Genomic DNA, 21948 nt, shown 5'->3' with positions numbered 1-21948 from the left:
AAGAACTTTTTTAATAAATACAATATTTTTGATAAAATCGTGTTATTTATGTTTTATGTTTATTTTAAAAATCAGCCTTGTAAATGGTCAAATTTGGGGTGTACCTCAGGCACAGGGAACCACAGGAAACAGTTGGCTGGCAGTGGCCATGGGCCATGACCCATCCCATAAAGAAATCGGGATTTTGTAAGGGAAGCCTTGACAACACAGTGTAATCCCAAACACAGAGGACGCGCTTAATAAATAAAGAGAAATGGAATGAAGAATCACAGACAGGATTAATGTTAGAAAATCATCTTCACCAGTGCCTGGATCCGTGGCATTTGTCTGTGCAACAGTGGCATCCTTTGCCGTATATATGGCATTTGGCATTGTCAAGATGGCCAGCTGCATTCTGCACGCTCCCAGTACGACTGCCAGCCAGGGTCTGTGCCATGTGGGCACCATCTGCACTCTTCCCCAACTCCACGTCTCCACCTTAGGAAGAACAGGTGACAGGATTAATACAGGAGGATTGTGAATACTAGGCAAATCCAAATGCCATTTTCAATGCCATATGCCACATTAAGAAAAGGAAAATCACCAAATCAAAATTGACATATGAAGTACTATGTCAACATCAATGCCTCTTTAAGTACTTTAGCATACAAAATAAATGGATCAAATGTAATCAAAACTTTCTTGATCCCCAAACATAATTATTTTTGTTAAACTGATGACTGATATATTTATACACATATATGAATACAATACCAATCTGCATGTACCTTTTGGTGTTTAAGATGCAGAAGCATTGACAAAAGTAAAGGGAGAAAAAGATATGGGAGGAGAGAGAGGAAAGAAAAACATGAAGATTGCAAATCGATTGTGTTTAGACTGCTATTACAAACGGATTCCATTTCAAAGAGGAAATGGATATATTGATTTGGGCCAATGCTTTTTTCTTTATGTTTCTTCGTTTTCAAAATAAACGAGTGACTTTTTGAGTTTGAGGAGCTCCTTTTGTGCCCTTAGGAGAGAGTTGACTGAGCACCACCCATAGCCTTCCTCGCAAGCGAAAACAACACTTTCCCTCTGAGCTAATGCAAGTCGTACATCAGTGCCATGCAGTGTCACTGCCAAAGACTCCCAAACCGACAAGACGGCATGAGGTTGATTGTTATCGCTATGGAACCCTTACCTTGAATGGTGTTTCTTTAATTGCTATACTGGAATAAACTGCAGCGACACAATATACCAATATAAGTCTGTCTGTTTATGTCTGTAAGATGAAAACGACTTGTACTGACAAACTTGTCATTTTGCAATATATACAACTCACAGCTGCACAGTACAATAAGTTGGAATGGAGGTTGATATGACTCTAGTGGTATCCACTCATTATTCAGTCATTGCATTTCCCCCCAACACACACACACACACACACATTGGTCTATTGTGGTTTACAGGGACTCTCCATAGGCATAGTAGTTTTTAATTCTGTACAAACTGTATTTTGTATCACCCTACATCATCCCTACCAGAAAATTACTGGCAATCTTTTAATTTCTTAAAACACCAACACAGGAAGTGTCCTCATAAACCACGTTTACATTGTAGTCCTCATGTCATTATACACATTTTTGCCCTTATAAACCTTATGTACCAGAACACGACCACACACGTGTTAGGTAATGCAGTTTACAAACAGAACAGCTGCAGTGTGGTGCTTCATGTGTGATGTGGACATGTAAATGTTTGTTAAGGTCTAAGTGTTCATGAGTGTGAATTTTATTCAGTGTCTCTTTTTAAAGATTATATGTTTACACCAGTAGGTGGCAACAATAGGGGTGTACAGTATGTATGTGTGAGCTGACATTGGCCATGTACACACTTTCACAAGTTTCAGGGGTGACAACTGCATTTAAATGTGGGATTGAGTCCTGTAAATTATTGTTCTATGTGTGTAACACAACTCACTCCCAAAATTGCCACGAATGGCAGCGAGGTAACCGGCAACCATAGCAACGTTGAAGCATCTCAGAAAGAATGGAGGCCTACAGATTAGCTAGTTTTGAACTCATAATGGATGCTGGATCACTGACAGAGAACTGCAGCTGCATTATATTTATGATACTTTGACACAAATTTCAAATGATTTTAAACAGTTGCTTTGTCGCATTCAGTGTAGAGAGACTTTAGCCATTGCAGCGCAGCGGGACAACTGTTGCGTGACATCCAGTGTAGACATGGTGTTAGACTGCAAAGACATGCAAAATATGCAAAACATTATTAAATTGCTGTCGGTAGATGCGTAGTAATTTATTTTATTTTTTTTCCTTTTTTTTTTCTTTTTTTTTACGGTTGTTATTGAAAAGCCTTGAGCACAACTGGTTGGTCAATAATACACCTCTCTCCACCATCCTGTCAGAACTGAGGTAAACAGTTGACACCTGTCGTGCTTCTCGTGACATCATTATTAACAACTAGTTGTTCAGTTCGGTTCCGTACACACTGCAGAGAATTTCTGTAAATGCTGTTGTCACTATCTATATGTTGCGGGATTAATGCGGTTGTCACTCCCATATTTTAGCAAATTATGTGTGCAAAGAATGCGACTAAGGAGTAAAAGGTGAACGGAGTAGATCTAGGGGGAACTAGGTTGGCCAATGAAGCCCTGGGCTGTTTGTGCTTCTTCTGTTTTAGCCGAGACTCTTGGTCTGGTCTTTTTTGTTTAGTTTTTGAGCCCTCTGTGGTTTGCCACCATGCAATTGGATGTTTGGTTTTCCTTTTAAGACAGCTGCTTTAGGAGCCACTTTTACCAACAGTGGCTTGCTGCGGTGGCCCTCACCCGTGGTTAGGCAGGATGTGGAAGTGGAGAAAAGTCTTCATCTGAGGGCCCTCGGGGACGTCTGCTTTCCGTGTGGTCTGTTTAGGTAGAATTTCTTCAAGGAACTCACTTTTTTTCTCCGTCAGCCTCCTCCCGACTTATGATCTCTACAGTCTTATCAGGTTCAGGATCATGTCTGCATCTATCATCAGGAAAACATGGAAATGTGGCATCAACACGGCCCTGCAGAAGAGTATGGGTCATATTATGCTTAGTCATTACCGTGACCTTGTCTAATTGTTGATCCGCCATGCTCCTAAAAAGAAGTTGCATGCATTATTTCAAACTGCAAGTGCATTGTGAATGTAAGTTACACTGTTGGGAAAATATTCACAGGCCAAAATACTGGGGATGGATGGATTGAAAGCTCAAAAGGCACATAATAGTTTTATGTAAAAAGGTGAACAAGCCCTCCATGTATGTTGCTAGGGTAATTGGGGCATATTCTGTCTCCAAGTATGAATATTTCATGATTTTCTTATTGCTACCATGCTATGGGGTTCAAATGAACACTAAGGAGATCTTCCCATTGCTAAGTGGTCTACCTAAAATAGATGGGGTAGCTGTTACCACGGACCACTTGGGACAGATGGCAGATATTAGCATGAGCTGCCATAGTCAGATTTTGTATGCATTAATTCACACAATTTGGAAGCAGTCTCCAACTTTCTTTATTTGTAAAACTTTGCCCATCTTCAGTCCAATTTATTACTGACTTAAAGGGCCTTTATGAAGATCATGCTGCTTTCTTTTTAAAACAGAATCTATGTGAAAAATGTATATATGTGTGCAAATGTGTGTGCACATCTAAATAAGGATATATCTATATTAATATTTTCATTTGTAAAATATTCTAATATTATATTCTAACACTCTCACACTCACAGTGTACATTCTCTCAAAATGACAATTTTTACACATAAGAAAAAGCAGCATCCTCTGGTGTACAGGAGTGAATCCACACTGACCTGGGAAATGGTCCTAATGCGTCCCAAAAACGCTGAGGTTTTGTACATGATGTCTTATCGCACAGTTATACTGACATTTTTAATTTGTCTCCAGACAAAAATTATAATTTAGTTTTTTGAATTTCAAATATAAACAATATATATACATTATTTAGACAAAGAATAGAGAATAGTGGTGTTAGAGGCTCTTCTTTCTTTATAAATAAAACAAGTTAGAATAGACTTACAGTGCATTCAGGCTATCAATTTTTACATATCATGTGTTCCCGGGGAATCCATTTTTACACACACACACACACACACACACACACACACACACACACACACACATATATATATATATATATATATATATTATAGCTTCAACATTTCTAAAACAGTTCTTGTTTTAATTCAGTTTAACTTGATGTAGGCTACTAAAATTCACTAAAACTGAAATAAAATTCATAAAAACTATATAAATGTGACAAATTGATATGAGGGAAAAAAGTTAAAGATAAAAATGATTAAAGGTAATATTAAATTAAAAACTATTATAAAATAGGCTAATAAAAATAAAACCTGTTTTAAAATATGAATAAAAACAATAATATCTCACACTGTTGCTGTTTTATTTAAAACAAAACGTTTATATAAACAACCTAACTACATACCTAGTGATTTTGATATTTCACCTTATGGTGATATTCGCTACACATTATTATTGCTTCCCGGCAAATTGTGTTTCACAAGAGACAATACATTTTTTTTTTTTTTTTTCACTTGCCCGTTTTATATTATATTATATTATATTATATTATATTATATTATATTATATTATATTATATTATATTATATTATATTATGTTATATCATATCATATCATATTATATTATATTATTGTGCTCTATGCATTCTTATAATCATATTTTATTGTTTATGTTGTGTGCACACCTTTGCAAAGGTGAGTCAGTGATGGAGCGAGCGAGCGAGAGAGAGAGAGAGAGAGAGAGAGAGAGAGAGAGAGAGAGAGAGAGAGAGAGAGAGAGAGAGAGAGAGAGATGCTGTGAGCTCCTACTGCAATCTCGCGCTTCATTTCATATGCTTAAGTCTTGAAACATTGAACCCAGGGGTTGAAAACTAGTATTTTCGCACCTGGAAATGATTTAGACAGTGATGATGGCTGTAAACTTCAATGAGGCTTTGACAGCGAGTGTATCCTAGCGCTCCTTTTACAGTGAACTGGGAGAAAGACGGAAACGTGGATTTTCAGCGTTGTATTAATTCGAAATTAAACACCCGATTCGAACGTTATCACTCGATTGAATGGGGCGTTATCAGCGGTTATCAGCCCATAGAAATGGGCCAGGAGGGGCCTCCTGTGCCTACTAGTAGGCTCAGAAGGCCGTGATCATCCATCCAAATGGTTGATCACCCACAAATATACAAGAGAAGACTCCAGATCCAATCCCAGAATTCCTGCTCACCTGTAATCGGAAGTCTACTGGACGAATGCGGGAACGTTGCGATATTTCCTGCTTAATATTTTCAGGTAAGACTATTAAAATTATAAAACTGAGCATTTAAACTGTAATGGAAAACAATACATACACTCGTATTGCGTGTCATTATTGTTGACATGAGATAACCGTATTGCGATGTGTCTGCAAACGTTATCGCTAGACAATATTACGTTATTAGCGTGTTGTTATGTTAACGTTGGATGCTTTATGTGAGCATTAACGTTGCTAATATGAGTGTGTATTTACGTCTGAAGCTAATGGGGGAATTTAGTTTCTAGTTAAACTGTCAAAATGACTTTTTACACTCTTACAGGCTATTGTGTATGCTCGATAACGCCTCACTGAAGCCAGATCATAGGACTAATATAACCCATATCGACTTGAGAGAAATATTAAACACAAGACGTATTTTACGGCTGTTTGGAAACCTTGGGATCTTGACTAGAGTGTAAAATAAAGTTCTGTGGGTTTGGATCTATCTATCTATCTATCTATCTATCTATCTATCTATCTATCTATCTATCTATCTATCTATCTATCTATCTATCTATCTGTCTGTCTCTCTCTTTCTCTCTATACTAGCTAGCTAGCTGTGTATATATTTATATAATTTATATATCTATCTATATCTATATATATATCTATCTATCTATCTATATATATATATATATATATATATATATATATATATTTAGCTGTCTGTCTGTGTCTATCTGTCTGTCTCTCTCTTTCTCTCTCACTCTCTCTAAAGCTTGCTAGCTGTGTATATATTTATATAATTTATCGATCTATCTATCTATATATATATACATGAAGCGTCATGAAACAGATTTTCATGATAGTATTTGGGAAGTACTTCACTCACACAAATTGCATTCATCAGTTTAAGAATGCTGAGTGTATTGAAAAGAATCATCAGGTCATCTACTTTACACGTTATCTTGTTTTTACAGAGTTGTTACAGATAAATGGTTTTCACAACCCAAATACTGATTGTCGTTGTATGAATTTACTTTAAAAGGAGATGCTGACTAATGCGTTAAGTTTTCTGTGCATCTATTTTTTCTTCAGGCACAATGAATGATATTAAGGGCAGGTGCACCACATTGGGGGAAGATGCAAAGAAAAAATACATTCAAGAGGCAGCAGCACTGAGGGCACATGGGCAGGCACAGGACACTAAACCCTGAGGTGAGGGATGCCCAAATTACAATGCACTTAAAGAAGCTGAAGTTAGAGGTTTGGAAACAGGATTCATTTGCTAAGCATTAGTGGTATTCTTAAAGTATTAGATGGAAGGATGATCAACAGCAATTGTGGTGTGTGCAGAACATTGTGTTAGACAACTGGATTGTTTATCTCTAGTTTTTATCATAATTTCAAATGAGTTCGTTACAAAAAAATATTCCAGCTGATTTTTGTTTACAAGGCTATCAACATCAAATATTCTCACATTGAACAAATTGTCAAAGACTCATACCACCATATCAAACTTGAAGCAGCTGAAGAAAAAAGTGGTCATGAGATTTGTTAAATTAAAATGTAGTTACCCCTCTGTTTCAGGTTTGATTTACATCCATTTCTGAAACGAAAAACCCAGAGTTTTCCTAAAGATCTGAGATGAATTGATGTACAATACCCACATATTCCTTTGGCAACAGTTAAAAATGAACAAGCTGCCTTTGAGATGTTGCTTTAAATATAGTGATGAGTATGATTTAAACTAACTGGCTTGACTTTCAAAATATTTGTGTTTTTTCTTTGGTAGATGGAGGCAATTTGTGCTGTGTCTGCCGCATCCATTTTTATGATAAGAAGAAGAATGCAAGAAAGAAGTGGCATTCATGGTCTCAGTGCACAGTGTGCCAATCATGGTCACACACAGCATGTGGCTTTAAAAAGAACAAGTGCGTTCACTGCCAGTGTCAAGACACCATGCTAACACCCTGAAGATGTATCTTGTTACTTGTTTGAGTTGTTTTTACTGTGTTGACGGCCCCCAACCCATCCATACAAACACACACACACAATACATACATATGCTGCAAATTTATTGTAATGACCACACTTCACACGTAAGAAGAAAATTGTGATCTTTTTGTTATTTTCATTCACCCCATTTTTATTTATTATTGTTGTTTGTTGGCACCATCAATGTGTTCTCCTTTATACAGGACTTATGTGGGGAACAATAAAGTTATATTGTACTGAATTGAGTCTACATGGTTTTTTATTTATATATATATATATATATATATATATATATATATATATATACACACACCTGTTTCATCATTGGTTCAGTAGGGCTGGGTTTTAGCAAGGACCTCACCTTAATATTCACAACAGTGGGTCAGAGTATGATTTCATGTTATGATTAGATGCTTCACATAACTTTATATTTTTCACAGTTTTGCTGTCAGTAGGAGATGCTTGGCAAAAAAATATATTGAAAAGATGGTTACTGGTACTTGTAGAAACTTTGGTATACAGCTGAACACTACAATTTATTTATTTTAAATTTAAATGGTTTCTATGGCATTGCTTACTTCCACTCTGAAGTATTTTCTTCACAATTACTGTTACGCTTTTATTTTAATGATAAACATTTAAGAGAAAATGTGAAGGGTATCATTTTATCTGTGTTAAGGATATCAATTGTTTCTCCTTGGATTCAGATAAATAAAGTTTATTGTCAGTTTATGTGAGGGAGGACTGGTGTGTTCCACTTTTGTTTGCAGTTGTCTGCCGTGGGTAGACTACATTTAATTCAAAGTGCTGTCGGTCAATTATATTATTATATATATAATTAATTATACATTTTAAATCTGATTAGTTTATCTGGTTTGCAAATTAGGGTTGTAAAATTATATATTTACTGAACATATAAAATATCTAGTATAGCCAAACTATTAATTACATTGCATCTAGATGAATGCAAAGAAATTAATTGACATGCTTTCAAACATGCTTTTTAAATGACACATGAGTTTTGGTAACATGGACAGAGAAAACATTTAATGATCTTCTGCTCAGAAACCTTGTAAAAACTTTAACTTTTACCAGCCATTACCAGCATTCTTCAAATTATCTTTTTTTAAGTTCAACATAAGAAAGCAACTCATACAGGTTTGGAATGACATGAGGGTGAGTAAATGATGACAGAATTTTCATTTTTGGGTGAACCATCCCATAATTAGATTTGCCACATGGGAACCAAACAGAAATGCAAAATGAGTCTCTCTGTGTGTGTGTGTGTGTGTGTGTGTGTGTGCGGACAGGGTATTTGTCATGTTGTGGGTTCATAAATCTGTTTACAAAGTCAGAAACAAACAAACAAGCAAATAGCTTCTTTTTATATAGGCTATGGCTATTGAGCCTTCAAATAGCTCTCTGAAACTACACCCGAGATGGCTTGTGCATGTGAAATGAGAAAATTAAAACTTTGTCGTAGAGCTAAACCATATACATTGTTTGAAAGGTCTTGACCCAGAGAGTAACATATGTAAGTATGAAGATTCTACAGGCTCCTGTTTTGAAATACTGACCTTTGAAACATCACCTTGGTGCATATTTGAAGGCTTATAATAAAGCAATAAAAAGGGCTACACACATGGGACTAACTGTTATAGAGAGCTCTTGTCCTCATTTATGATGTAAATATAGTCAACAGCTCTGGATATTGTCAAATCGGGTTAAAAGTAATTTGAACCCATTTAAAAGTTAGACATTTAAAATCTTTTTACATAGATATGTTTACAATCCGCCTAAACTCCACACTGTACTCTCAACTCACTATTTGCAATATCCAATTCTAAGAAATACACGATTTTTAAAAAAACTACAATTCCCTATAGCTACTCAGTGCAGCTTGATACAAATCAAGCACTGCAGTTGTAGTATCTGGTTTGCGAATTAGGGTTGGAAATTAGGGTTGTAAAAAGATATATCTACTGAATATATCAAATATCTAGTACAACCAATCTAGTAATTACGCTGCATCTAGATGATTTACGTTAAGAAAAACTAAATATATTTGTTTATTTAAGACTTTTTAGCCGAAATGTAGATCGCGCAAACCCCGCCCACAACACAATGCACTTCCGTAACCTTCTGCTACCAAAAATGTATTTCTCTGAATCGAAGGAGAAATGTGCAAAAGTTATATTAACATATCTTATTGTTGAGTTATCTGTTTGTTGTTGTTTTTTCGTGGACAAATGTTGAATTCATCATTTTAAAAAAAGTGTCTTGTGAATAAAATACTTTTGGACGGAAGTACGTTATGCAAGCCACGTGGTTTCAGCGATAGCAGCGTAACAACCATGGCAACGAACAACGAACAAACTAAATGTAATATACATTCAATGAAAGAAGAAAGTGAAAATAAAATGAAAACAGCCAATGGGAAGAAGAGAAAAAATGTGTTAAATTACATAGGCTTGGATCTGGAGAATTTCAAGCCAATAACAGTTATGTAGGAACATACTGAATGTGGCACACTGTCACATACGGATTATGACTGTAAATTCATTGTATGTTATTTATTAAGTAAATTACTTTTCATTGACTTTAAATGTGCTGTGAATAAGTGCAGAGCACCATGGCTGAAACTCGTAGAGTCAATAAACCTCTATGTTCCCTTTTATTTTATGTTTTTACAAACTCATAGTTGCTTCAGAGGATTCAAGATCCAATAATTTATTTTCATTTCAACTCAGTGGAAGGGGATTTTGATGGTGAGCTCACAAAAAACAAAACACCTCCCACACATTTGTACATTACAGTAAATAACATATTACATTATGGTAAACACATTTTTTTTTTTTTAGATTAGATTAGATTCAACTTTATTGTCATTATGCAGGGTACAAGTACAGAGCTAATGAAATGCAGTTAGCATCTAACCAGAAGTGCAAGAATATAGTGTTTTATATACATAAAAGTGCAGAGTAAGTAAAGCTATGATATACAGAATGTACAGTGGAGTTGCTATATACAATATTGATCAGAGTATATACAGAATATAAATATGAATCCAATGTAGGGATTGTATGTACATTATGAACAGAGCAATGAAGGATTATATAAACATTATGAAGAGCAGGAACGTGAGAACAGTGGTAATAAATGCAGTTGGATGAGTGTGCAAAAATATTGTTGAACAATGTATTCTATGCAAAATAACAGTAGTACAATATTTTTTATATAAATATTTTACTGTGCTTGTACAGTAACAATTATAGACAGTTTATTTTTTTAATTTTGTACTCATACAGACAGACTAGTGGTGTATATGTATGCTTAAATACAGTGCCTAAGCTTTAAAATAGATCAGACCTAGTAAAACAACATGTCTGCACAAGTAACGCAGTAAAGTAATTATATTATATTATATTATAATACCTTGAATGAGAGCAGCTTACTGCAGTCCTAAATATTTAAGGAAAACATAGATTTATGAGAGGAATAGTGATCTTTTTTCACAAGTTTTCACCTCGAGGCTTTGAGCTGTCAAGATGTGATAGCAGGTATTCCTCTAAGCATGCGGGTTCCGTGTAATGGATCAACCGCACTTGTCCCAGAGCTTTGATTCCTCACAAGGCCAAAGTTGGCATCCAATGTGACAATCATATCTCCATCCGCCTGGAAAACAAACACTTACAGTAACACTGGTTTTGTACCCGCACCAGGTTTATACATTTATACTATTACTATTCTATTACAATACTACATACACAAATTAACTTTTAAGTTTGATATTAATTCAGATTTTATTTCTATGCCATTAATTTAATCAAACAAGAACCACGCTGGAATTATAACCAACCTTTGGACATGCTGGGCATATTGTTCCATCATTTAATTGTGGGCAAATATCAACCAAACTTCTTTGTCGGAAGTGGTGATGCCTAAAATGGGATATGGGGTGTTGCGAAAAACCCTCAAGAGAAACCAGACACTCCAGTGCCAGAGAAACAGAAAGCTCTAGCAGAGGGATGGAGAAGGCTGTCTGGGGCTTGTGGCTGTTGCTGGTCAGAGCCCATATCTCAGCAGAGTACAGGCTTCTGGTTCACACGCACACATGGTGACTGTAACGGTGCAGAGCCGTCCTGCCAAATATAAAGAGCAAAATAACATAAAAACATAACCTAGTAGTACTATAGAGACTATCATATCAGTATAAATTAAATTAAATGTATGCATTTAGCAGACGCTTTTATCCAAAGCGACTTACAGTGGATTCAGGCTATACATTTTTACCTATCATGATAGTATATAAACTATAACTATCATGACTTTTTTTTTTTTTTATTGCATCACAAATTTGATTAATTCCTTAAAGGAAATCATTACTCCACATGTAATAGGATTGAATTCCTTAACCTGTCAATAAAATTAAATACATTAAGATTTTGTATCAGGTAAAATGACAAACCTGTGCTGACAATGACCTTCATGTCCTTTGTGTACACAGCATGGGTGCCATGGGCTTCAGGTAAATATAAGAATAACCCCAGGGAGGATGGCTCATAGTAAACACTCTGTAAGAAAGATGGATAGCTCTAATGTTTTTAAAACAACAAACTTGTGACACTAACAGTTGATACTGCATAGTGCTAAAACAATTCGAAGTATCGAATGAATCTGTTGACATTACTGTGAGTTTGGTGTCTGTATGCAAGTATAGCAATAGCAATGTAAGACTGTATGCTATTGTTCTTACATTCCACTTTTCAGGAAGATGCAGTAAATTTCTGTGAATCCTCTTCAGGCAAACCTCACAAAACACTGTAGTGGAGCTGCACTCAATGCACCTATAATCAGCATGTTCTCGGCAGACAGCACACTGGGTAGTGATCGGTGCTGAACATTCAAACGACACCTTATGCATCTCATCCTTGACTGCATCCCAGGCATGAAGCTCTCTCTTCTTTGCCTTACTGTATGCACTCTCAGAACAGCTCGGTGTCACATCATCAGGTTCAGTCAGTTGAGATGTAATAGAAGGGTCTGAAGGATGGGTCTGTTTGTAGCTGGGCTGGGGAAGACCTTGACTGAGGTAGAAAACTTGCAGGGCCCACCATAGACCTCCTCACCAGCTTAATTTTAACGTTCCTGAAACGTGTGCTCATCTTAAGTGCTTTTCCCATATCTGAAATCAAAATATTTGACAATTATTACATAAAGCAAAGTGCAACCCGTACCGTACTTCTTATCACAGCCTAAAAGACAGAAACACATGAGGGAAAATGGGATGCAGTCAGATGAGGGATATTTGGTGCGATAGTTAGATACAGCTAGCTAGATAACTAGATATATAGATTGCAAGATAGATAGATAGATAGATAGATAGATAGATAGATAGATAGATAGATGGATAGACATCGAGCTAGATCTATATCTAAAGATAGATTATATAAATAGATAGATACACACCTAGCTAGCTATATAGATAAACTGCTCAAAAAAATAAAGGGAACACTTGTGGGTTATATTGTGTTGTTAAGTATTCCCTTTATATTTTTGAGAAGGTATATAGATAGAAAGACAGATCCAAAGCTTCCTGATATAGGATCAAATCCAGACAAGCTTTGTTCAAACCCACAGAACTTTATTTTACATTCTAGTCAAGATCCCAAGGTTTCCAAACAGCCTTAAAATACGTCTTGTGTTTCTCAAGTCGATATGGGTTATATTAGTCCTATGATCTGGCTTCAGTGAGGAGTTATCGAGCATACACAATATGCAATAAGCATACTGTAAGAGTGTAAAAAGTTTTTAAATGTTTACAGTTTAACTTTGCGTTTAACTAGAAACTAAATTCTCCCATTAGCTTCAGAAGTAAATACAGCAACGTTAATGCTCACATAAAGCATGCAACGTTAACGTAACGACAGGCTAATAACGTAATATGGCCTAACGTTAGCGATAACGTTTCGCTATACGGTTATCTCATGTCAACAATCATGACACGCAATACGAGTGTATGTATTGTTTTCCATTACAGTTTAAATGCTCAGTTTTATCATTTTAATAGTCTTACCTGAAAATATTAAGCAGGAAATCGCAACGTTCCCGCATTCGTCCAGTAGACTTCCGATTACCGGTGAGCAGGAATTCTGGGATTGGATCAGGAGTTTTCTCTTGTATATTTGTGGGTGATCAACCATTTGGATGGATGATCACGGCCTTCTGAGCCTACTAGTAGGCACAGGAGGCCCCTCCTGGCCCATTTCTATGGGCTGATAACCGCTGATAACGCCCCATTCAATCGAGTGATAACGTTCGAATCGGGTGAATTAAATTTAAACGCGCGTGGGGGAGTGCAGGGCGTATGCCGCATTATCCGTTTGAATCGCTTTCCAGTCTGGAACCGTCTGTAACGTCCTTGAGAGCTTGAAGACACCACACAGTTCACATGATCAGCTCTTCAGGTTTTAGGAGAGAACGCGTCTATTAGAACCCGCTCACCCTGCGGCTCGTTTGAGATGGTTCAGTCCAGCTGCGAGGGTCCAGTCTCCATGAACTGGGATTTTTCTCAGCGCCGACACCAAGTGAATCTTCCTTTTAAAACCATCTGATAACCGTGCCTGCAAAGAAAATAAAACAAGAAAAAAGAAAGCCTACCATGCGCGCCTCTTTGAATATTGACAGTACGGAACTCGTGAGGACAGAGTGCAGATGTACATATAACGGGACGAGGAAACGGGATGGTATAAGGATTTTTGCGCTAATGAAGGTGGGAGTACAGGCGCATCACTGGAGCGGGGTGCTGTTCTTCTATATGGGGCTGCTGGCTGCATCGGTTAAGGGTGAGTTTCCCGTTATGCTGCATGTGGTCCTGTTGCCGTGAGCGCGACCCTCTTGGAGGCTACATATGCGACACTTTTCACCCCGACAAGTGGATGGAGTGCTGTCATTCTCAATTCTGTGCCAACACTATGGCATGCAATGTTGGGTCGTGCCTTTTATTGATACGGATCTACCAGGCGTCAATGGATACAAGCAGAAGACTCACTAGAAGGGACACATACCAGTCAATAACATGAAGAGGCTGTGCATACTGTATTCAAGTGTGTCATTTATTTGTGCGTGAACAGCCTTAATGCAAAACAGCCTTGTGTAGCCTACTTTTCATAGTGCATTTGGTGTTATTTCTTGCCAATCTTGGTCTGCCCCAATGTACACATAATATGTTCCATTATGCTTTAAATAACACCTCAGAAAAATATGTAGGATTATTGATGGGAGCGGAAGAAATGGTACTTTAGTTTTAAGGCAAAATGGATTAATGGATAAACATGTAACGAACCATTTCCGAAGAATGATGTGTGTGTGTGTGTGTGTGTGGAGCAAGACTTCGTGAGTGTGGGAGCCAAAAGTGAATGAGTGAGTTTGGGAGGAAGGGGGGCGTATGTGGAGGCTGGAGAGAATGGGGGGGGGGGGAGGGGGATGTTACAAGCCAAAAAAAAAAAAAAAAAAACTGTTTTTGCGCTATTTTCAACATTTATTTTACCATAATAGGATATACTTCCTCCGTCCATTCAGTCAGCCAAGTCATTAGCCTATTTGTTGCGTTTCTTGAAATTGTTGCATTCCCAACCAATATATATATATATATATATATATATATATATATATATATATATATATATATATATATATATATATATATATATACATCATTTACCTTGAACGCAAGTTGCAGTTAGAGTGCTGATGGTTTTAAGCCCAAATTTAGCTAAAAACAAGAGTAAAGAGATTCACTGGAATTATTTATTCAGTAGTTTCCCTTTTAACGCCGTGACTGTTGTTCTAACATTCTATTTTCTCTTCCACGCGAAAATAACAAAAAAGTCACACAGGGCTGAAACAGCATGATTTTAATGTTAGTTGATCTTAGTTACGAGTTGATGATAAAAGTGGTAAAATAATCCACAAGGCCGGTCGACATTTAATGTTTACACATAATATGGTGTCTAATAAGTTATATCAAGGGCAGAATGTTCTGCTTTTTTATAACCGAGTCCAGAAAGCGTTTGTGAAGCCGTCAAGCAGTTTCCCTCTTTTTCCATTTAGCGGCACTACAGCTTCAGAATAGCTTTGCTTACACAAAGCCGGCAGTGAAGTCTCTCGTGCTTCAATAATAAACCGAGTATATCTTGGAAGCCTTTTAGAGTTTTCGTGTTAGAGCATAAGCTATGACTGATGTAATAAAACTGACTTTTTTTCTTTTTTTTCTAGAGTGAAGGAAATGCAAATTGAATGCCTCTTCAACTACTAAGGAATAGTTGAACTCATATGTGAAAAAAGAGGGCATACAATTAATTGCACGATTTGTACTCAAATTTAAATAATTTTAAGCATAAAAATGTCCAATACAAACTGTTTTTGGTTAAGCTACCTTACCATACGATATGCTACTGTATATATTCTTATCTTTGTTATAATTTATGAACATACAGTTGTTTATGCTTATTTTTATGTTGTTCATTGAATGGTTATAATGTGTCATGCAGCCTAACGTTCTGACAGTCCCAGATGGCAATTATTTTCTTCTATTTTTTTATAGTGACCTTTTAGTCTAAAATATTTAATTTAAGGAAATGACATGACATTTTTTTTCATATTTTAGCCAAACAATATCACTAAAAACCAATCATCATGGATGTCTGGCTCATTCCCATTTTCCTTTTCCATAATCTTTGATAGTCGATAACACTTGACTTCATAAAATGGTCAAAGTCACGAAACCAATGCATTTCCATGATGCAACTTGGTGTAAGGCTCTACTGAACACAAAAATTTGTAAGCATGCAGAGAAATCTTTTCATCATGTTGGAGGGTGCTTGTCACATTTATTTAGTTTTGGACAGTCACTTTGGTTGTTTGAGCATACTATAATTTTGTACCTTTTGAGAATAAGTTAGGTAGAAAATGTCAAGCTACCTTGAAACTCAAGCAGAAATTGTGCACTCTTGTTTTGAAACAAGGTCCAGTGCTATGTAAGCATGATACATTTGTCAGCTGAGCAGTAACAGGTGTTTAATGGAGACTTGAAGAAATCGCTTAGAGCAGCTTATGGGTACTAGTGTTCTCTGACACTTCAGCACCATGGACAGCTTCCCTCCAGCTCTGCTCATTGCCTCTTTTCCACTGGTTGCCTTCACAAAAGACTCAAAGTCTGCCTTAGCAGATAAATACTTTTTAAACATATTTTGTGCAAAATAACACTGAGAACAAAGTAACACTAAATGTTTTATCTGAATGTAACTGTCGGCTTGTGATTTGACTCTAGATTTAAAATCCCTAGCTGCATTCCAATTAGGACCACAGACAGCTCCCACCAGAGCATTTAGCACAGCTTTACAGCTCAGCACAAGCTGGTTCTCTCAAAAGGGGACAACACTTACACTCAAATGGTGTTATGTGTCATAGACACCTCCTTCATTATAAAATTCTGTCACTTTCATTGGTAACCTTTGTTTTTCTCATGTCATTGCTTTTTCATCTCTTCTTTCCTCTCCATCCTCTTTTTATAGCACAAGCAGGCATAATAACCTGTTCCAAGAAATGTAATGCCTGCCAATCTGTTTGCTTAGACTTTAAAGTTAAAGACTGCTAAACAGGTCTGTTGTTGGTATGCAGCACCCAAAGCGCTGAAGGATGCCTTTGGCAAGGAATGAGATGATTTGTTTACACAGCTACCTGTACATCAACAGTACACCAAAAGTTTCCCTCCTTTGTATGCTCTACGGTTAACATCAGATACATGTGTGACTTCATGGGCATCATATTAAATGGATATTTCTGTACTAATACTTCTGTAATTTACTCGCCCTTTTGTCCTTCCAAACCTGCATGACTTACATGCTTTGTTCTGCAGAAAGAATGAATTGTTCACAAATCTGTCTAAATATGTGTTAGAAAGCACTTCTCCTTTGCCGAGATAACCCATCCACCTCACAGGTGTGGCATATCAAGATGCTGATTAGACAGCATGAATATTGCACAGGTGTGCCTTAAGTTGGCCACAAGAAAAGGCAACTCTAAAATGGGCAGTTTTACTGTATTAGGGGGTCTGTAATTGGTGTGACCGCCATTTGCCTCATGCAGTGGAACACATCACCTTCACTTAGAGTTGATCAGGTTGTTGATTATGGAAAACGCCTTCGTATACGCCGATCCAGAGCATCCCAAACATGCACAATGGGTGACATGTCCGGTGAGTATGCTGGACATGCAAGAACTGCAAGAACAGCTTCCAGGAATTGTGTACAGATCCTAGCAAGATGGGGTCGTGCATTATCATGCTGCAACATGAGGTGATGGTCGTGGATACATGGCACAACAATGTGCCTCAGGATCTCTTCAGGGTATCTCTGTGCATACAAAATGCCATCAATAAAATGCACCTGTGTTCATTGTCCATAACATACGCCTGCCCATACCATAACCCCACATAATGTTGACATCAACAAATCGCTCAACCACACGACACCAGACATGTTGTCTGCCATCTGCCCTGTAGAGTGAAAACCGGGATTCATCTGGGTGGCTGGTCTCAGATGATCTTGGAGGTAAAGATGCTGGATGTGGGGTTCCTGGGCTGGTTACACGGGGTCTGCGGTTGTGAGGCCAGTTGGATGTATTGCCAAATTATCTGAAACGCCTTTGGAGGTGGCTTATAGTAAAGGAATTAACATTCAATTCATGGGCAACACCTCTGGTGGACATTCCTGCAATCAGTATGCCAATTTTATGCTCACTCAAATCTTGCAATATCTGTGGCATTGTACTGTGTGATAAACTGCATTTTAGAGTGGCCAGCCTAAGGCACAGCTCTCCTGAGCATCTTGATATGCTACACCCGTGAGGTGGATGGACTATCTCGACAAAGGAGAAGTGCTCACTTACACAGATTTAGACAGATTTGTTAACAATATTTGAGAGAAGCCTTTTGTGTACATAGAATAAGTATATATATATACCCGGGTAAAAAAAAATAAAAAAAATAAATATATATATATATATATATATATATATATATATATATATATATATATACTTACCTGACATTTGCACTGAGAGCTGCGACTGGCAATGAGCAAATTTTGTATGCAAATGATTTTACTAGTTTTCAGGTGTAAGATTGACTTTTTTTCTATTAGAGCAAATGGAGTATATATATATATATATATATATATATATATATATATATATATATATATATATATATATATAATCTTTGGTTTCCAAAAACAGAAAAACTAATTTATAAATTAATTAATCAGTACAAATATTTGATACACTGATAGCGATAAGAAAAAAAAAGTCTTTTGAGCACCAAATAGACATATTAGATCACAGGTGTAAATTGCATTTTAAAATAATTGTAAACTTCACAATATCTTATTACGGAATTTTTGTTCAAATAAATGCAGCCCTGGTAGGCATAAGAGCCTTTAAAAAACATAAACAAAAAACCTTACTGTCCTTTTGTAGCGTAAATTGTAGTGCGAAAAATATTATTGTATTCTTGTTAAATAAATGCCGCACTGGTGAGCATATAGAGAGCATATAGAAGTGATAGCATAGCAATCTATTTGCTTTTCATTGAGTGAATATAAATGTGTAGGTCTCTTCCTGTTGTGCAGTGGCCGCTATCTCTTGTAGATTGACAACAGAGATTTATTTTGCCTTGATGCCTGTCACCTTCCGGTCCTCTTCAGAACTTTGATGTAGTGTTTTCTTATCTTTTATCTGCTGTGATTAGATTACACAGTTAATCATTTTACATCTCCTCCACTCAAAACTGCTTTATTTCTCCTCTCTGCTCTCTTTCTTTCTCTCAATTTTTTCACTACCTTTTTTTATGCTTTTGTGCCCTTCCATCCTCCATTCCTCTTTGGCATGATGCATCACAAACAATGGACTGTAATTTGATTATATTTGGCAGTGCTCCACCGAGGGGTGCCATTAGTTACTGCAGACTACTTCCACCTTTTCTCCTCATATAGAATGTAATATTCACCCTGTCTTTTACAACCACAATCAAGTGGCGAGTTAAATGGATTGATGGCAAAAGATAAGGAAGGACACAGACTAAAAAAGAGCAGGGAATTAGCGCAGGACAGAAAACAAGAGTGAGGTATAGGCAGTAATCATGGGTGTTTAGAGACACACAGACCTGAGTGAGGCAGACAGCCGTCAGGTCGCAGTGTGCCGGCTTCTGCAGCCTGTTATCCGCTCTAATCCGTGTCAGTGTGGCACCGCTGTCACTGCAAACACACCTGTCAGTCGTCGCTTGTACCATGTTTGGGAGGAAAACTCTGGGAAACTCTGAAACAGATATTTGGGGCTTTATTTAGGTTCCAACATATTATTATGGATTATTAGTTAAATGAATGCCCAAAAAGTTTTAGCAATGTCAACAACTCAGCAGTTCAGAAAATCATTCTATAGTTCACCACAAAATGAAGTTCTATCATCAAGGAGACTCACGCAAACTCACCGACTGCTTTTTATAAAACGCTAATGAAACCTCAGAGAGAGACTCGATCTGTGTTTATATATTACTCAATGTTCCACTTGTTACAAACCTGTATGAATTAATGTCTTCTGATGAACTCACAAAAAAGTTGATGGTAGCCAGTGAATTCTATTTTTGTTCTATACTATGGAAGTCAATGGCTGTTCAACAGAAGAAAGAGACTCATACAGGTTTGGAAACACCGCGAGGGAGAATAAATGATGAAGGGAATTTTCATTTCTGGATGAACTGTGCCTTTGAGGTGCGATCACATTTGTTCTGTGATATTTTGCAAGTGAATTTCATTCATTCCAATAAGAATTCATGTGATTAGGAGTTTCTTGTGAAGGTCCGAATGCAGATTTCGTGAATTTAAAAGGATAGTCCAACCAAAAATGAAAATTCTTCATTATTTACTGATTCTCATGTTTTTCCAAAAACTGTGATTAGCCAACCGTGAAGAATGTTGGTAACAATTTCAGTTTGCAACCAAGCAGTTTTGTTTCCCATTTACTTCCACTGTTTGGACATAAAATACAGTAGAAGTCAATGGGAACCAAAACTGCTTGGTTGCAAACATTCTTTACAATATGTTTTTGTCAGTTTAGTTTTACTTTGAGTTTGAATTTTATTTGTGTGTGTGTGTGAGTGTGTGTTGCATAGAATAAATAAAGTCATTTTTGGGTTAATTATCCCTTTAAAGGTGAGACTGAGACTGAGTATACATTCAGGAAGTGATGTCACACCGACTTCGGAGTGCGTATTTTCACTTTGTTAAGCCAATTTAAGTTCAAGGTACAGCTGGAAAAAAAATCATCAAACTATAAGCATGAGTTTTTACCCTCACCTGTATAAGACAATCAATAGCATTCTGTGTATGATCATTTTAATTCTCTAGTACCTCAATTATTATATTACAAAAACAGCATCAATCCAGTGATACATGGGTGGCAAACAAAGCTGGATGTTAACCAGCTGGCTGTACTTTAACCTCCATCAATTCTGTTGTTGTTGTTGTTTTGTGCCCCTCTGGACTGCAGTCCCCTAGAATCATCTTAACCTTTCAGTCCATTAATTACAGCCTTGAAGAGAGGAGGACAGATTTATCAGAATGGCAATCAGTGACGGGGGCGACAGAGAGAGAGTTCTTCATTAAAAGTCTATCCTCTTTCTCCCTCGTGTCTTAGCCGTTGGCATGGGGACACCTTCATACTGCCTCAGCACAATAAACAAACAGGCCCACATTCATTCCCTGTTCACCCCCTCATTCAGACCCACATAAAAGGAACTGTAGATTTATTTAAAGAGAATCTAAACAAATTTGTTTGCAGACACAACTTCAATCAAGGAGAAAATAAATGCAATGCTTAGCTGTGCAGTTTTATGCCCTGAAAAAGAAGCAGCATGAGTTATTCGGTAATTCCTCAATGGTTTGGCCCCTCAGTCGTTGCTCACTGTGTGCTAGGAGGAGGAGGCAGAGAGATTAACAGCACAAAGCTATGATGGCTGGAGCAGACTAAAGCCAGTTTCATTGAAGACCCATGTTAGATCTGAACACTGGGCCATTGTAGCTCCGTAATGGGGCTGAAAGTGCAATGAATTCTGCCTGAAATGCACTCCTTGTGTGTGCTGTCTGCACAGTCAGGAACATCTCTATGAAACGCCGAGCTATTGAGGCCACCCGTTCCATTTTAAAGCATTCTTTGCTCGTAGCAAAGAAACAAAACACTAACCTGTAATATTCATAATGTAATGAATATCTAAGTCACTTTAACATGCAGGTCAACATCATTTTCTGCTCCAGGCTGTATTAAAACATCAACCTAATGCAAACACAACAGCATATCTTAGTAGTCACTAAAGACACTGTGAATGTATATTTAATGTGAACTTAATACGGACGTGTTTGGGCTGACACACATTTCATACTGTGACCCTAGATCTTCTTAAAGCAATATTTCTCATTCAGTACAAGTTTACTTTAGTTGAGTTGAGTGCTGTATTAATCCCATTGGGGTACTTCACATATACTTTATATTCAACACTTAAAGAGCCAGTAAGATGAAAATTCTA

At 37.0% G+C, this 21948-nt stretch overlaps 1 protein-coding gene and 2 long non-coding RNA genes across 4 annotated transcripts in view; 2 read left to right on the top strand and 1 right to left on the bottom strand.

The window, feature by feature from the left end:
- Positions 1–5106: 5106 nt before the first annotated feature.
- Positions 5107–7551, top strand: LOC127935279 (uncharacterized). Its single transcript, XR_008148054.1, has 3 exons — positions 5107–5368; positions 6411–6530; positions 7108–7551. It is a non-coding gene; the product is annotated as an uncharacterized LOC127935279 (long non-coding RNA).
- Positions 7552–10075: 2524 nt separating this feature from the next.
- On the bottom strand, positions 10076–13646 carry LOC127935278 (uncharacterized). 2 transcript variants are annotated; one of them, XR_008148052.1, is made up of 5 exons: positions 13387–13646; positions 12067–12495; positions 11779–11884; positions 11170–11452; positions 10076–10985 (listed from the first exon to the last, which is right to left on the bottom strand). It is a non-coding gene; the product is annotated as an uncharacterized LOC127935278 (long non-coding RNA). The 2 variants fall into 2 exon arrangements; XR_008148053.1 differs by having other exon boundaries at positions 10077–11452.
- Positions 13647–13759: 113 nt separating this feature from the next.
- Positions 13760–21948, top strand: part of LOC127935277 (CUB and sushi domain-containing protein 2-like) — a 266910-nt gene continuing 258721 nt past the window's right edge. The window contains exon 1 of the mRNA XM_052532988.1: positions 13760–14155. Coding sequence (XP_052388948.1) covers positions 13972–14155 — 184 coding nt within the window. The 5' untranslated portion in view covers positions 13760–13971. The remainder of the gene's footprint in view (positions 14156–21948) is intronic.

This window comes from Carassius gibelio, chromosome A19, assembly GCF_023724105.1.
Source record: "Carassius gibelio isolate Cgi1373 ecotype wild population from Czech Republic chromosome A19, carGib1.2-hapl.c, whole genome shotgun sequence".
Lineage (NCBI taxonomy): Eukaryota > Metazoa > Chordata > Actinopteri > Cypriniformes > Cyprinidae > Carassius > Carassius gibelio.
The sequence above is the reverse complement of the archived record's forward strand: the minus strand, read 5'-3'. Positions and strand labels throughout refer to the sequence as shown.